This window comes from Gavia stellata, chromosome 5, assembly GCF_030936135.1.
Source record: "Gavia stellata isolate bGavSte3 chromosome 5, bGavSte3.hap2, whole genome shotgun sequence".
NCBI lineage: Eukaryota > Metazoa > Chordata > Aves > Gaviiformes > Gaviidae > Gavia > Gavia stellata.
Window position 1 is genome coordinate 3020671 of NC_082598.1, and position 16606 is coordinate 3037276.

A 16606-nucleotide genomic window follows, 5' to 3' on the forward strand; every position below is an offset into this window, starting at 1 on the left:
AAAGCAGCAATTTGCCATTGGATTGGGCTACTTAAAAGCACCTTCCTTCTTGGTGTCTGCTCTGGCCAACACTTTATCATCTTCTAAAAGCTTAGCAAGGTGAAGGGCTTTGGAGTAGATTTAAATCTTCCTGGGTCATGGCTGTCTTCTAGGCTGTTATCAAGATGCCTGAAGTTAATTTCTTGTAGGTATTTGCATGCAGGTGGTGTGTTAAACAACCCGTTTAGGTAAAGGTCTCCAACAAAAATCCCTGCTTTACTACAAAGTGGTGTCAGTGCCTGCTGGTGTACGGTGCTGCTGCCTGCATTAAACCTCTAGGCATGCCAGGTGGGGATGAGTCCCTTGGCCATCCAGGCTGTGTTTTATCAAAGGCTTGACAGCTTCGTGAGGAGGATAAGCTGAGAAGAAAAGTGGGGGTAGCAGAGGAGAAGGGGAATATAGGCAGAGAGAGGAGTCTGTCCTTCCTATGAATACTGGCTGGAGTGTGCCCTTAGGCTTTCACGGTGATGACCGGTATATTGTTAATGCTTTACTCTTCAAATAGCGCTGTAGAAAGCTGAATTAGGAAGATATTTAGACATATGTGATGGGCATGTGGATATAATTGGGGGCAGGAGGAACGCAGCTGGTCCTTTGTGGAGCTGAGTAGCTTGTCATGGGGCTCTGCTTAGCCCTTCCCCACAGCTATGCCACTGAGATGAATGAAGGAGAAGCTGAGGAGGGATAGGGCTCTGCCATGTCTCGTGAAAGAAGGGTTGATCCCTCTGTCTCTGCTTGGGATGAGATGCGGATGGATGTGTGTCTGCGCAGAGAAGGCACGTGTGGTGCTCGCAAGGGGAGCGAGGCTATAAAGCTGCAGTGAAGAAGAGTCCTTTCGCTGTCTCTTCAAGATAAAACTCCCTGGAAGGTAGCAGAGTGCTGATGTTTCCTATTTAATGACTTACAAAAGGTCGTCTTACCCCTCTTGAGTTTTTTCCTTTTGAGTGTTTTCCTTTGCCTTTATTGATGCAAACTGATGCTTTCTGGGGAAGGGTCTATGTTTGGGCTTGCTGCAGGCGGCAGTGCTCGTATACCGTATTTACCGGGCACTTTCCTGCCCGAGTATTAACAAGCATGCCTTACTCATCTTAAACTTCCTTGAATTACGGTGGTTGGTTTTGAAGCCCTGACTTGTGTGGTTTGGATGTTTTTTTTGTCAAACTTCTCTAGGTATAGAGAAATACAGGTAAAAGCTCAAGCTCTTGTCCTGCGAGTCAATTGTTATTGCCCAGAACAGCAGCACAAGGGCATGCTTCTCATCTCCAACTGTGCCAGTATGACTGTGTGTCCACCAGCGTTTTCCAGTTGAAGTATGCAGGGCTGTGGGAAGGGATCAGCTGCTTAAGGTGTAGATAGAAACGAGAAGCGGTAACTTAAGGCAAAATAGCTTTTTGCGTGCTGCTGTCCATTCATTCTTGCGGACTTGAATAGTTTTTAAATAATTTGCAGCTAATTTCTCCACCAGGAGACCTCGCTGCTTGGTTCTTCCCTGAAAACTGCCAAAAATCTCATGCTTTATAAGCACAGGCGATGCTACGTGAGAGAATCCTGCAATATTGATATATTTGGACCCAATCAGCTAGCCGGTGTGATCAGATTTGCTGCCTGTCAAGCTCTTTTCCTGTTCTTCTGCGGCAATGCAGTTTTGTGTTATGAAAGGAGTTTGAGGCTTCCTCATCCTCCTGCTGTTGAGCTCTTGCTGCATATATATTTTTACTCTCAGTTGCAAGCTCCTTTCAGTCAATGCTCCACATAATTAAAAAATGGCCTCTCCTGCAGGTTTCCCTTGGGATGATATTCCTTGTGTGTGTGTTTTTTCTCTTAAGTCTGTCAGGTTTTCTGCTGACTTTGGGTAGAGGAGAGAAGCAACATCATTTGGTTATTTAAGTATGTGAAGCATGTAAATTGTGGCTTTTCCCATGCCCCAGACTGCATGACCGTGGGTGCAGCTCCCTGGTCACCTGTACCACTGCAGACTCCCTTGTCCTGTGATGTTAATTCATGGTGGGGTGGAGAGAACAAAGAATAAGTGAGCACAGAGTTTAATCTTAAATACCAGGTCTAGTGGAGGCTTGGATAGGGTTGGCTTTGTCATCTTCCCCCTGATCTATGCCTTAGATGAGAATACACTTGTTCAAGCCAGGCTTGGCCCCAGATCTGTTTGAGGTAGTGCAACCAAGAGCAACGTTCCCCATCCTGCGGGGAAGCTGGTGCCCAGCTAGTTAATGGTAGTGATGGATGCTTTTAGCATTGACTGAAAAACTCCTGGAAGTCATCTTGAAGTGGCCAGAACCTTGCTTCAAAGCTAAAGCCCTACATGTCTTCTAGAAAGTAGATTTCTTTGCAGATAACTGGGCAGCTCAGTCTGTCATGCTGAGAATTGGTAATTCCTCCTGGGAGGAAATTGGGAAAGTCTAAGGGCTTTTTCAGCTGAACAAGTGATTTATTTTTTTTGTTGTAACTTTTTGCTTAGAGACTCAAGTGTTTTGCTTTATCAACCTTAAGGCAAGACGTTGCATTTGCTGATGAGTTTCAGAAATGTCCTTAGAGCTTCAGCAAAACAGTGTTGAAGAAGGTGGTGGAAATTGGGATATTGGAGCACGCCCTGAGTAAAAGATGATGATGAAGGTACTTAATGTTTTCTGATCAAGTACTTGTGGGGTAACTAAATGCTCCAGATGGGTCGTCTCTGAATGTAGGCAGCCTACACAAGAGCAGCCAATATTTAAGGGCCTGTAAATGAAAAAGTACCTTTCCAACAACTCTTTTGAAATGGTGTCATCTCAAAGTAAACTCCAATTAAATACCGAGACACTAGAACTTTGAGAGATTTACTGCATGGAAGTCATAAAAGACAAAGTCTGTAGTACCACTTGTAGAAAGCTTGTTAGAGCTATGTTTTGCTTCAATATAAGGCTTGTGCTGCAGAGGGCTGTTTACTTGGAAGATGCCAGCAGCAGAACATTGTAATCGAGTTACCAAAGTATCCAGAGAATGTGTTTTTATTTGTAATCCACTAATATTGCAAGGCTCAGGAGAACTTATTACTAACCTTAAAACAAGAGAGTTAAAATGGTTATTAGATCAGAGACACATTTCCCACAGGAATTTAATAATGGAGGATGGCATGGTAGGGTTTTGTCTGTTTTTGTTGTTAAATGCAAATGTAAAAATGGTAAGAATGTAAGACATCAGGAAGTGTACCAAGCACCTTAAACTACAGCTGACTTGACTGTCCTACCAGTTAAGACGCAAACTTCATATACCCCCCCCGTCTTGGTGGCTCTCGGAGTCACTGCAATTGATTCAAGTCAAAGGGCAGTGGCTTACTTTCGAAATCTTAAACTGTATCCCTGAGTCGAGAGAAATAGGCTTTGTTTTCCATTTTGCAGCATTTCAGTGCTTCAGCTCTTCACTGTTACCTTTGAATTCAATGCTCATAAAGGGATGAGAAACTAGTCAGAAGCTTTTCTTTGAAAAAGCAACTAAGTGGTGGCACTATTTTAATGCCTGTCCAGTTTAATCTCATCTAATAGACATCGCTGTAGGGAATGAGGGGGGGTGGCAGTAGAAACTTATTTGCTGGAGTAAATTAACTCTTAAAAATGAATAGCACTGCTTAAATTGTCAAAATGGCTATACCACATGTTTTTTGGCAGATAATGGAAGAGGTTGTCTTGTTCTGCCTTTGGACAGGGAGAGCAATTGGAGAGTCCAATTGTCTTTGTAGGTGTCAGAGGAGAAAGCAGAGTCTGGAGAGTGAGGGCATGGACCTCTCGGTGAGAGATACTAGAGGCACGATAGTGAATTTGCTGTGTTGTATCGTAGCTCATTGGGGTAATGCTGTCCAGCTTTGTCTCTAGAAGGCTGACCTTATGTTTTGCTGAAGTTGCTTTGCTTGGATTTTTTTAATTGCTGAAATCTGAAAGAAGACCTGGGGGCAAGGAGCGAGCAACATGGGTTTGGCGGAACCGAGGGAAGTGGTGTGCTGGTGCGGAGAGGGAGAACTCCCACCCTGTGGTACTAAGGTGCTCCCCGGACTGTAGGTCTTTCCCCTCAGCCTGCGATGGCTGGTGCAGGGGCTGATTCGTACTTCATGGAAATGCTTCTGCAACTTCAGGCAAACCTTTGTATTTGGAGACTTGTATTCCTGCCCAGGCTTCCCTAAGCTAAACAGTAGTTTAGTGCCAGTTAGTTGATGGTTGGACTTGACGATCTTACAGGTCTTTTCCAAGTGCAGGGATTCTGTGATTCAGTTGCATTGATTACGGTAGTGTGTTATAACTGCCCCTTGGTTGAGCTCTTTTTTCAAGAGTGGAGGTGAGATAGGGAGAGGAAACGCAGGTTGGTGTGGGTACGTACCCTCTTGCCAGAGAAGAGGACTCTGCCTTGCTGTCAGTTCTGTGCGACTCAAACCCATTGCTCTTGCGTTCAGCAAAACACGACTAAGGAGCCGAGACCTTGAGTATTAAAATCCCGTGAGCCTTGTGAAAGGAGAGGCATGTGGAGCCTGCTGATATATGTTTGCCTTGCTGAGTGCTACTGAGTGTGCACTTAAGCACGGTCTAGCTGGCCTTGTCCTTAGCTTGTGTTTATGGGATGCTAGCTATGCTTGCTTGTGCTAAACTGATTGGGGAAATCTGAGGAGGAGAGGGCTGATGCATAAGGAGGAAAGGTATTAATTGCCCTCTCCCCCAAATCTGTCTCCTTTGTAGGGGGATGCCGCTTTCTCTAGCTTCTTGGAGATGCAGATGATGTAGCCTCCAATTTACCCTTCCTACCTCCACTTCTGCTAACGCCTTGACCTTTAAGCTAGTCCCATAGCTCTGTGCGTGTGTCTGGACTTGTGTAAACACCCCATCACCTTTTACCTCCTGGGCATGTTACGCATCATTCCTGATGTTAATGTGCGTAGCCCCTTCCGTGGGGGTTGTAATAACTTTTCAAAAGGCTCCAACAAGACTGTTTTGAAGTCTGAATCCCCTTGGTGCTATAAGACAGCATTATGTAGGGAGAAGAGAAATTGCCAGGGCTGGACTTCAGCCAGGGCATAGTAGGGTGAACGCCTGACTTTTTTTTTTCCCAAACGTGCCATTGCATCTTTAATTACAAGGTTAAGACCTCTGTTTTATGACTCATCTGAAAAAACAGCACCTCCAACATAATTGCCTGAGCATGTTGCCTAGGGGACTATCGCTCATTAGTGACTCAGAAGAACAAGTGCCACCTAATGAAATGGCACTGCCTGCTGTAATACCCCAGCCTTGCCCTTTTCATGCCTAGTCCAAGCAGCGACCAAACCAGAGTGTCCCGTAAAGGTGTGATGTTAAGCCAGGCAATGCTGCAGTTAGAAGGTATTTCTAATGAAGAAACCAACCAACTCTGGATTCCTGTTCATTAGGTGTTATCAAACCATAGAAATAGGTGTGTTCAGTTAAAGGAAAAGCAAACAGCGTCTCATTTTGCCTAGTGAAGGTTGAACATGTTGCTTCAGGCTCCCTCAGAAGCCATAATGAAGATGAGAAATTGATATACCATCCTGGTGGGAATGTCAGTTCCTTGGGTAATCCATTTGCCTAGGCGTATTTTGTTTGTTTCTCTGAAATACGTAAATGCAATCATGACACAATAAGAGCCTCTTTAAAAATTTTTCCTTTGATCGTTAGCTTGCTAATCAGTCTGGATGGATCTTCTCCTTCCCTTCCAGGTGGAGGGAAACAATTGACTCGTGTAACGGGTGCCCCTTGGCCACGGTGCGTTTGTTCCTCCAACCCATTGTTCTGGGATGAACTTGGAACATTGTGTTTCTCTCTTGGACCAGACACTTGAATTGCCCTCGGGTTTGTGTGTGTGTTGTGGTTTTTTTTTTTTTAAATGGTCATCAGGGTGTTCCTCCAGGAACCTGTGCAGCCAAATGCTGTCTGCACTGAAAGGTTTGAGCCACACTGGGCTGTGACAAGCGTTAGGGCTGGAAGGTGCTGCCGTCAGTGGTGTGACTTGTATCCGTCTGGCGCACAAAGGCTCCCGGTGGACCAGGATGAATTATGATGCTTGAAAACATGGCATGCTGTAAAAGGGAGGGGGGGAAAAAACCCACTTAACCTGTAAGCCAAAAGTTATGGGGTAGAGAAAGGGTCTTTGGGAAACAGTCTCATACCTCAAACGAAAAGCAGGAAGCCTAATCTGTAGAACAATAAAGCAGGCAAAACCTCTTTCCTTGTTGGCCCAAATTCATCCCAGGCTTGCGTAGGTAATGTTTGATTAGCCTGATGAAGTGGGGGAAGACAGCAAATCTATTCCACTTTCTGATTGCATTTTGGCTGGGAAGAAGCATATAAAGAGGCAGCACCTAGTAGCAGCTTTCTAAGGGACTGTTTGGGTGACTCTTGCTCAAGGCTTGAAATAAAGAGCTCTGTTAGCTCACCATAAAAATGGGGCATGCACCTGTACAGAAAAGCTGGTGCTTCTAGCCCACACAGTCTGAAAATGTCAAATACTGTTAGTAATAAAAACAGCCAGGCTGGGCTTGGGTACCAGACTTTGATCGCACCCAAAAGCAGGTGCTCCTATGCTGTTTGAACATCTCTTTGCATGGTGAATACCCAGTTTGCCAGCAGTTAATTGCAGAACAGGCTCACTAACAAGTGAAGGATGTTTCATAATGAATCATGGGGATTCGGTCCTGGTGCGGCTGTGTTTGTGGGTTTGCTCTTGGTCAGTGTCACTTCCCATTTGTGGCTTCCTCGTGAGACCCCGTTGGTGCAGATGGTGTTTGCTGCAGGACCCCGGGTCAGGAAGTGGGCCGAGGAAGGCTACAGTGTTCTTGTGCTTATCTTCAAGTGCCAAGCGCTGTTTTGGGATATCCTAATGATTAGGGGCAGCAGAGTAGGATGTGAAATCGCATTCTCATCTACATGGAGTTGTTCTAAAATAAACTGGTTCTTTTTATCTGAGCATAAGATACAACCTGGACTTCATTATGGTTTGTGTTTTTTTATAAGTGCCTCATAGATGCTTAGCTTGTATTATTTTTGGATGCACTTGTTCAGGTTTGATAGGTCACTGAGATGATCAGGCTTGTCCTGATATTTAGTCTTGCTGTTCTGTGGTCCCAGTCCAGGATGTCTGAGACTGCTTAACTTTTTTTCAAGCAGTGACTGTGACTGTATAGGAGATTCTGGTAAATGCTAAAGTCAATAAACAAAAGGTTAACATTGCCACATTCAGGAAAATCTGATGCCTGCAGTATTTTGGGGCTGGCTTTCTGCTGTAATCCAGGCTTACAGCGAGTTTAGCAGTAAGGTGAAGACATTCAGCATCTTGACGGTTCTTATGTTTCCTTTTTTCTGTCTTTTTAGAGTCTCCACCAGCAGCGATGTCAAGAAATGGATACTTCTTTGAAGAGAGTGGCAAGTATTATTTGACTTCTTTGTGCATAGTATTGCCTTATTGGAGGGAGAGCTGCACTACAGGGTCAGCTGAGAACTTGAAATGGGTGATACAAAACTCACTTAGCCTAAGCAGCATGTGAAGACAGTCTTGCATGGTGGTTGTGAAATCTTGCACTGGAAGCAGACTCTGCGTTTTTAAATCCTGTAGATGTTCTAGATACTCAAAGCAGTTAATAATCATCTCCACATTGTCATCGGTGACTATTCTGGGTGGCTCCTTGTTTTTCAAGTTCTTTCATGATGTTTTCCTGTAATACAGGCTGGCAGGTGTATTTGCTTATCTTTTTCTGGAGTGGAGATCATGTGTAGGTGTCAGATCCCTTTGGAGACATCCTGCCAAGAGCGTCAGGCAAATGTTGGATGGCTCTGGTAAATGCATCTTTTGGTGCAAAGTGCTCTCAGATTTTTCTTTGAAGCAAGATGAAGTTGTGGCATTTGGAAACTTGTATCATCTGCCTCAACAAAGGTGGCTGAGCTCTTGGAGACAGTGTACTGATAAAGGGCCAAAGTATCGTACAACCAAACTTGAAGTGCAGTCAAGTCCCCACTTCTCTACTGGTTTTGGAGAAATAGCAGAGGGGAGGGGGGTTAATAGGGAGACATGACCTTGAGAGTTTGGCTCAAGACCAGCCTCTTCAGGATGTAGTCTCTAAGGGCCTGGGGCTGCTTGCCCTTGAGAAGGTGCAATGCTTGGAGTACTCAGGACTTCCAAAGGGTCAGAGCAGAAGGCTATAAAATGCTCCAGTTATTTAGGCCTGTAGATGCTTGTAGCTGTCACAAGGCTCATCTTTCTTGTTCCAGGGGGCCAAGTCTTAGCTTAACATCTGGGAAGGGGAAGCGGAATGTCTGCCAGATGTCAGCTGTAATAGATCCAGCATTGCTATTGACAGTGCTTCCTTTGGCACTGGCTCATTTGCCATTTCTGAATGCTTTATGTGGAGCCAAATTCTAGGAGTAAAAAGATGAAACTGGAAGCAAGTGCTCTTATCTTCAGTAAGAGGTCTTTTCTGAAAGCTGGCTTGAGTTGCAGAAGGGCAAAAATTATTCCTGACCTCAGGGAGGTTTTATTTCTTTGGTATTTGCACGTTTTCTGAGGTCATGAGGTGCATGAGGTCTGGGTAGCCCTGCTTCTACCTTACCTGGCTTGCTTCTGGCCCCTTGATGTGGTTGGTGCTTTCTTGCAGGCTGGGAATGTAAGAGGGTTGTCCAGGTTGGGACCCGGAGAGATGACTAAGCCTCCAGCTTTCTGGCTGAGAGCAGTGTAAGGGCTTGGTGAGAAATGCTGCTGTGTGGTTTGGAGGAAGGACAAAGGGGGGTGTCTTCTGGAGCCACCTATTTCATCCCAAGCCCTCCTGCCACAGGGACCACAAGCGCAGCTCTCTGTTCTGGCATCTTATGTGGAAAGACTCTACGTGCCTCCTTCCAGGGCTCAATGTCTTCTCTTTCTCGAACTGTCCAAACAAAAAAACCCAGATAACGATGTTTATAGTTTGTATTTGTGGCATTCCCTGTGCAAAGCTCTCCTATGAGACATGCTTTTGCGAACTCTGTGCCATGGGGCAGTGAGCATTTATTTCTCCCTATTTGTGTTATTACTCAGCTTTCTCATTTGTCTTAAGCAGCACCTCAGAGCTACCATTAAGGACTCTCTGAAGCTGTGTATGCTTCTTCCCTGTTACACTTCTGCATGGCTTGGGGGAAGGAGGGAAGGTTGCTTGCAAGTTCCTCTTCAGCCTGCGTGCAGTGTTGAATGCAGTATTAATTGCAATTGAAAATACAGTGGATTTCTTGGTTATTTCCTGCTCAAATCTTCTGTGATTCTTGTTCCTCATTACAAACTGACCTTTTTTAGAAGTTCAGTTGCTGTTGAGTGATGAGTCACCTTCTACTGCCTGATTTAACCGAGGGCTTGTGTGCTTCTGCACAGAATACATGGGCAGCACATCTCGGGGGTTGCCAGTGTGAATATTGACATCCCTTTGCGAGTCAGTGCTTTGGCTCTCTGTACAGAAGTTTCATGCACTCAGATTCTTGAAGGCTTACCCAAAAACTTAATCAGGACTAGAGGAAACCGCAGAGAAAGAAGTTACCTTTTCACATGGTTTCAAAAGTGCTTGTTTTGAAACGGAGCTACGTAATCATTAAGCTGTTTCTTGGCACCGCTTGTTCGGATCTGCCAGGTCATTATGGAGACTAAGAGATGCTCTTGCCCCACCTTTAAAATAAAAAAACCCAAACCTCTAAGCTTTGTCTTGTGGGGGTGGGAGGAAAGAAAAAACCCACCCTCTTCCTTAGAGTCCCTTAGCACTTACATTTTTCCCCTTTCTCAGTAGAGAAACATCTCTTGATACTATTGCTCTTTGCCCAGTTGAGCTTTTTTCCTTATCTCCTCCTGAGATCTTGCATATACATATGGTTTTCTGTATCCGTAGTAATTAGGATGTTTTTGTTTCTGACCATATCTGAGGCTCTGTTCAGAGACTGTGTCTGTCTTTGCCAGCTAACTTTTTTCTTACCCTTGTTGTGTTCTCAATAGCAGCTGCAGCAATGTTAAAACTTAAGTTGAGACTTCAGTTTTAGTTTAAATTGTAGAGTGAGGGTAATCTTGCCTGTAGCACCAAAGCAGTGCTTTTTAAGAATCTCCTGGATATTTACTGTTCATAAACACTTACTGAAGTATTTAATGTGTAGCTCTGTTAATTACTGAGGAGTGGAGGAAAGCCCAGGAAGGATTTTTCTAGTGAATGGATGCTAATATATGGCTATTCTGGAAGCTCAGAGCGTTGTTATGGTCCCAACCATGTACCAACCCATTTGATAATTTCTTAACTGGCTAAAAATCTGGAAGGTTAATCAAAGGAGCCCATGTCTCTAGCTACAAGTTCCAGTTTCAGCATACTCTGGTTTTCCCCTATTGCTGGAAGAACTTGACTGCAAGCCACTCTTGTGGCCTCTAGTGCATTGCAGAAGGTAAATGCATGCAATATGACTGGGGGGGGCGGGAAATCTGGTTAGTAGCTTGCTCTGTAGAGGCAACATTAAGAGGAGAAATAAGGATATAAGTTTGTGCCTGCCCAGTTTAGAAGTTTCTGATGGGGAGTGTGATGGCAGCTGTTGGCTGTCTTCTGTTTTCAACCCATGTATGTTGTCAGTTTTAATAGTTGTCTGACATATCGTGCTGATGAAAATCCATGTTTTTACTTTTTTGAGTCTGTGGAACGAGCCTCTTGCACAAGCAAATGAACAAAATCTGGCGCGGCCCAGTAGTATTTGGTGTCCCCCTATCCGCCCCATGAGCAGGCTGTGTGTTTAAGTCACTTGAATCTTCAGCAAGGTTGTTTTCTCAAATGAGTTTTCTTCCTGGCAAATTTAAGTGACTAATGAGATGATTGTGTAGACCCAATCCAAACCTGAAGATAATTGGAGTCCTGATGAAACACAGCTCAGCAATCAATGTTCGGAATAACTACTCGTCAAACCCCGGATTGTCTCTTGGCTGTCAGCCTCCTGCATCCTCCTCGGTGGTGGTGGGGGGAGTATCCAGTGCCTGCCACAAGTGGATTAGCTCTAAAGGCAATGGTATTAGCTGCAAGTGATTAAATTCTGCCAATGTATGATGAGCTTTTTAATTGACCTAAGAACTTTCCCTGATAGGACACAACCGGAGGCTTTCCAGTTCCTCTTGCAAAATCCGAAGGAAGGAGTCCCAGTATAGGGCTGGGGAGTATGAGGTTCAACAAGGCCAAGTGCCGGGTCCTGCACTTGGGTCACAACAACCCCAGGCAACGCTACAGGCTTGGGGACGAGTGGCTGGAAAGCTGCCTGCAGAAAAGGACCTGGGAGTGTTGATTGACAGCCGGCTGAATATGAGCCAGCAGTGTGCCCAGGTGGCCAAGAAGGCCAATGCCATCCTGGCCTGTATCAGAAATGGTGTGGCCAGCAGGAGCAGGGAGGTGATCGTGCCTCTGTACTCGGCGCTGGTGAGGCCGCACCTCGAATACTGTGTTCAGTTTTGGGCCCCTCACTACAAGAAGGACATTGAGGTGCTGGAGCGTGTCCAGAGAAGGGCGACGGAGCTGGTGAGGGGTCTGGAGCACAAGTCTGATGAGGAGCGGCTGAGGGAGCTGGGGTTGTTCAGTCTGGAGAAGAGGAGGCTGAGGGGAGACCTCATCGCTCTCTACAACTGCCTGAAAGGGGGTTGTGGTGAGGTGGGTGTTGGTCTCTTCTCCCAAGTGACAAGCGACAGGACAAGAGGAAACAGCCTCAAGTTGCACCAGGGGAGGTTTAGGCTGGATATTAGGAAAGATTTCTTTACTGAGAGAGTGGTGAAGCATTGGAAGAGGCTGCCCAGGGAAGTGGTGGAGTCACCATCACTGGAGGTGTTCAAGGAACGTGTGGATGTGGCACTGTGGGACATGGCTTAGTGGGCATGGTGGTGTTGGGTTGATGGTTGGACTTGATGATCTTACAGGTCTTTTCCAACTGTAGTGATTCTGTGATCTGAATTGTTGCATTGTTTTAAAGCTGGCTCAACAGATATCGCAGCATAAATCTTTGTCTTCCAGAGTAAATCCCTCACTGCTTGGTCTCCTCTGACTTATTAATTGGTTTTGCTGGCACAATGAATTGCAGTTGTGTTGAAGGGCCCCAAGGCCCCAGTCTAGCTTGGGATGTTTGGATATGTTTTATCTGCTTGTTTTTGTTTTTCAGTTTGCAGTTCGGTTTGGTATGTGTGGTGTGGGGTTTTTTCTTTTTTAAATTTGTCTTTATCTGTCTTGGAATTGTTTGCCTAAGTAGGAGATTAATCTAAATGTCTTTGTGCAACAAATCCTTTCGCAATGGGTTTCCCCCGATGAGATGCTCAGTTTACCAGTGGGAGATGCATTGCTGCTACCTATGGAGAGTCCGAGGGGATGGCTTGCAGGTCTACTGCAGAATTTTATTCCTGAGAACTGTCTGTCAGGAGGCCTATAACAAAATGAACACTACTGATTTCTGTGGGTTCTGGTGCAGAACTGAAATTCCACGTGCTGCTGTGTTTTGTAAAAACAAAACAAAAAATAAAAACAAAGCCCCACTGAATTACTTGGATTATTCACAACATTTCCTAGAAATCTGGCTGCAAAATACAATACTGGAATTAATTCAAAAGTGCCTGGGTGTTGCGTGTTTTTTTGTAGCAGATCAGTTCTTTCAGTTCTGTTATGAATTATTACCAAAGCGGCAGGGGAAACTTTGCTTCCATCTGGCTCTTCACGACAAAAGACTGACTCGAAGTAGGGTTGGAAACGTGCGACTGAAGTTATGGCTGGCCAGTAGTGGAGGGATCTGTTACTTAAAGGATGTGAGTCTGGTCTTGGTGACTCACCTGCTAGACACTTTCTACTTTTTTTTTACAAGAGGTGGTTGTGGTTTAATCCGTGGTCTTGAAGCACTCTGAAAGCTTTAGGTGATGGATTGACATCTCCATAGCAGGTGGCCATTACTCCAAAAGTCCACACACTCATATGCGATGAGCTTCCAGTGACTGCCTAAGAGCCAAGAAGCATCACCCAACCCTTCCCCAGCTCTTCTGCCCCTCAAGCTACCCTTGGAGGGGCTGGGATTGGAGGACATGTCTCTAAATCCCACCTAGATGACCCAGAGAAGTCATTAGTCTACCTGTGCCAAGCCATAATGTTTGGCTTAATAAAGGAGGTCTTCCAAGGAAAGTATGGCAGGTAAGCTCTGAACCCCTCTTGCCAATTAGTTGTCGGCAGCAAACCCTTAGCAGTCCAACAAGTCTGTGGACAACCCCTACCCCCACAGTTGTCTTCTCCAGGGCTGGCATAAACCCTGTCCACGTGGCTGCCTGCTGCACGATGGGTAAATCTCCTTAGGACAAAAATGGTGAGCCTTGCCAGGGAATCTCTCAACTGTGAACCAAAGGAAGAGCTTAAAATTCTAGCAAGCATCCAGCTGTATGCAGAACTACTTTATTTAATCAGCGTGGCTTAAATTTTTTAATTTTGTGGGAGACAGCTTTGCAAAATGCGACTTGATAGCAGCCTTCGGAGGGCATTGCTCTGTGGCTACAGCACTGCAATTGTTTCTTATCTGTGAAATGGAGTAATTTGTTAGGAAGGAAGGAATCTTTCACAACTGCTTTTCAGACTCTTGTGATTCAAAACAGTAAGTAACCCCCTAACTTTGAAGTTTAACCTCAGCAGGAATGTGTAAAGTTTAGGCAAATGTTTAGGTGCTGTTCTATCCATATGATTGGTCTCTTTTTGTCTGAAAAAGGAGAGCTATTTTGATAAGTAGGTGATTATGCCGAAATCAGTGTATGATGTGTGACCAGAAGCTTGCCTTGGTTAGCATATGAGAGAGCAGGATGCTATTTAAACCCTTTTTTCTAGAATACTGTATGGATTGGAGAACTGATAACACTTGTACAAAGTTCTTACCAGTCTCTCCTGAATCCTTCAATTGCTTTATCCCTGCCAATATTAACTAACTGTAAGGTTATCTAACCTTCGGAGGCAGCATGAGCCTGTGTTTTTGTGCAGAGTGTAAAGGTCAAAATGGAGGTGGAGGCTCCGTTATTAATTGAGTTTCCTTTTGCACCCAATGTTGGGGATTTGGGTGTTTTCTGAGTGACGCAGCGAATCTGCAAGCCTGCAGTACTCGGGGAACAAAGCAAGCTCTCTGATAGCTTAAAGCTCAGGCTGGTCACTTTAGCTCAGGTTAATTAAAACTTCCTGCCTTTATTGAAAATTAGTGTCTATTGTTGGTTAGAGCAAGTTGAAAATCTGAGAGTAGAAAAATCAGATGAAGCTGGCTTTTTTAAGTTAATGCCAGTATCATGACTAGTATTTAGGTAGACACAGGGCTTAATTCTCTTTCTTAAGTTCCTTAACATTATATTACAGCTGAGCACTGGGATGCTCAAAGAACCAGACCTAATTTTAGGGTAATACCCATGTCCCAGTTGATGCCCCCTTACCTTTAAAAGCTATTGAATAGATATTATTATTGCTTCTGTTGTCCTTCTGTTCTTCACCTGTAATTCTTCTGAGAAAGTGAATGCAAATAGCTCTTGGGCTTTTCTGAAACAAGAACTTGCGAACTCCTGCACTTGACTGCCTGCCTGCAAGGGCTGGCTGTTTGGCTGCGTGAAGTTTATAGCTTGAAGTGTTAAGAATGGGGCCAACCGCTGGATTTCAGTTCTGAATGGATCAGGATGAGGACAAAAACATCTAAACAGCGATGTTAGAAGGAAAGCCTTTGCTTTTCCTGGGATAAAATGTGCGAGGTGGCTGCATCCGGCAGGAGCACAGTACGTATCGTTGCTCCTGTGTTCTGGTGAGGTGATAACAAGTGCTGTTTTTGCAAAACCAGTAAAAAGGACTGTGCTTCAATTTGCTGTCTTCTGTGTCTAAAAACTCATTCGAGAAATCAGAGGTGGCTTTTAGCATGGCTAGCTAATAGTGTTGGATTGCCAATCGTATGAGCTCAAAAGAACTCTTTTAATGTAACTTTAGCGTTCTGCCTTTTTGAAGATATTTGGGGGGTGGCGCACCTACCACTTCTTCAGAAGAGCAGATGCCACCCCGTGAATTCTGGAAGCTGGGGCTTGGATTTGGCTGAGGGCATAGGCATTGCTGTGCAAACAGGTGCTATCAACGAGAACACTTTTCCAGACTTGTAGTGTAGACTGACTTGCAAGTTGAGGGTAAAATCAGTGGTTTCCAGAAAACTGCTTTGAGTATTCAGAGTGTTAACACAGCATATGTGGTCTTTCAGAAATAAAGCCAGTGATTTTTGCAGAGACTTGGCAGACATCGATAGCTTTTGACAAGCTTTGATCTTGGCTCTCCTATTTTGCCCTGCTCATCTAGCTACGTGGATATGTACCTTATCTCATCTGTGTAACTTCTGCTAAAACAGTAGCAGCAATATATCTGCCTAAACAAAAAATTTGAGTAGCACACACATGCCCAGAGTTGTGCAACATCTGGGTAATGCCAGAAGGAAAAATGCCCGATCTCCCCCCAGAACCCTCCTCCTTCGATGTTTTGCCTGGCTTGCTGTGCTGAACTGAGTCTGCAGCAACGTGTGGGTAGATGCATTTGTACTCGTAACCTCCTGGTTAGTGTGCATGCTTGCAGATGCAGATGTTGATTAAAAAACCATGATTGGCTTTGTCTCCTCTGAGGCACACTGAGAGGTTATGCTGGGGCTGTGTGTGGCATAAGCCTCATAACCTGGGATGTGAGATGATGTCGTTAGTAATATAGCTGCTTTTCTCCCAGGAAATTGAGTTTGATTAAGATTTCGGCTTTCTTGGCGAAGTCTGCAGCCCCTGGGCTGTGAGTGCTGCTCCCACAGAGCAATTAAGCTTTTTCAGGGAACATATATGATGTGGCTGAAGTTGTGCTTCCTGCTACTCTGCTGATTTTTATTACCCCAGGTGCAGCTGCCAGGTGCCACTAAGGCACTGGAGGGGAGAGGCAATGCCACCCCCAAATGCTGCAGCTCAGTTCACTGCTCTTCCCGAGAGCCCTGAGCTCTTAAAACTCAGCTCAAAAGCAAAATAGCTGCAGGGCAAGCACCTTGTCAGAGTTGTGAGACGGGTGATAGCAGCAGGACTGGGGAGATGAAGTGGATCCGAGAAGATGATGGGAGTAAGGAGAGGAGGCTGGGGATGGATATTGAGATACCAGAGCAAGGCAGGCCTGGGCCAGGCATGAATTGCAGGGGAGGGGGTGATGCTTTAGAGGGGGATGGCTAGAGAAAGTGCACATTTTTTCTTCCCAGCACCTGCATAAGATGGGGATGGATGGCTTATTTTCACATTGCATAGGATGGGCTGAGGAACAGAAAGACTTAGGGTCAAGGCATCTACTACGTATGGTTGCACAGGGTGAGGAGCTGATTTTGTCCCTGCAGCACTGCAGGACGGTGCCTGCTGTCCTTGGCCTCGTGCACTTTTCATGCCTTTTTCATTCTCTTTGCTAAGAGATGAGTCTTGCAGGGTGGACTGGGGGGGGATCACCCTGACTACAAGGTATTTCTTCCAGGTGCATGAGGGCTGCACTGATCTTCTCAGCCAACCTTAACTCAGTTCCTGACTC

The 16606-nt window shown here is 45.2% G+C and overlaps 1 protein-coding gene across 2 annotated transcripts in view; it reads left to right on the forward strand.

The window, feature by feature from the left end:
* The window catches only part of SLC4A11 (solute carrier family 4 member 11), a 141941-nt gene that overhangs the window by 55404 nt on the left and 69931 nt on the right, over positions 1-16606 (forward strand). For both annotated transcript variants that reach the window (XM_059817689.1, XM_059817688.1), the window contains exon 2: positions 7398-7448. In XM_059817689.1, coding sequence (XP_059673672.1) covers positions 7398-7448 — 51 coding nt within the window. The remainder of the gene's footprint in view (positions 1-7397; positions 7449-16606) is intronic.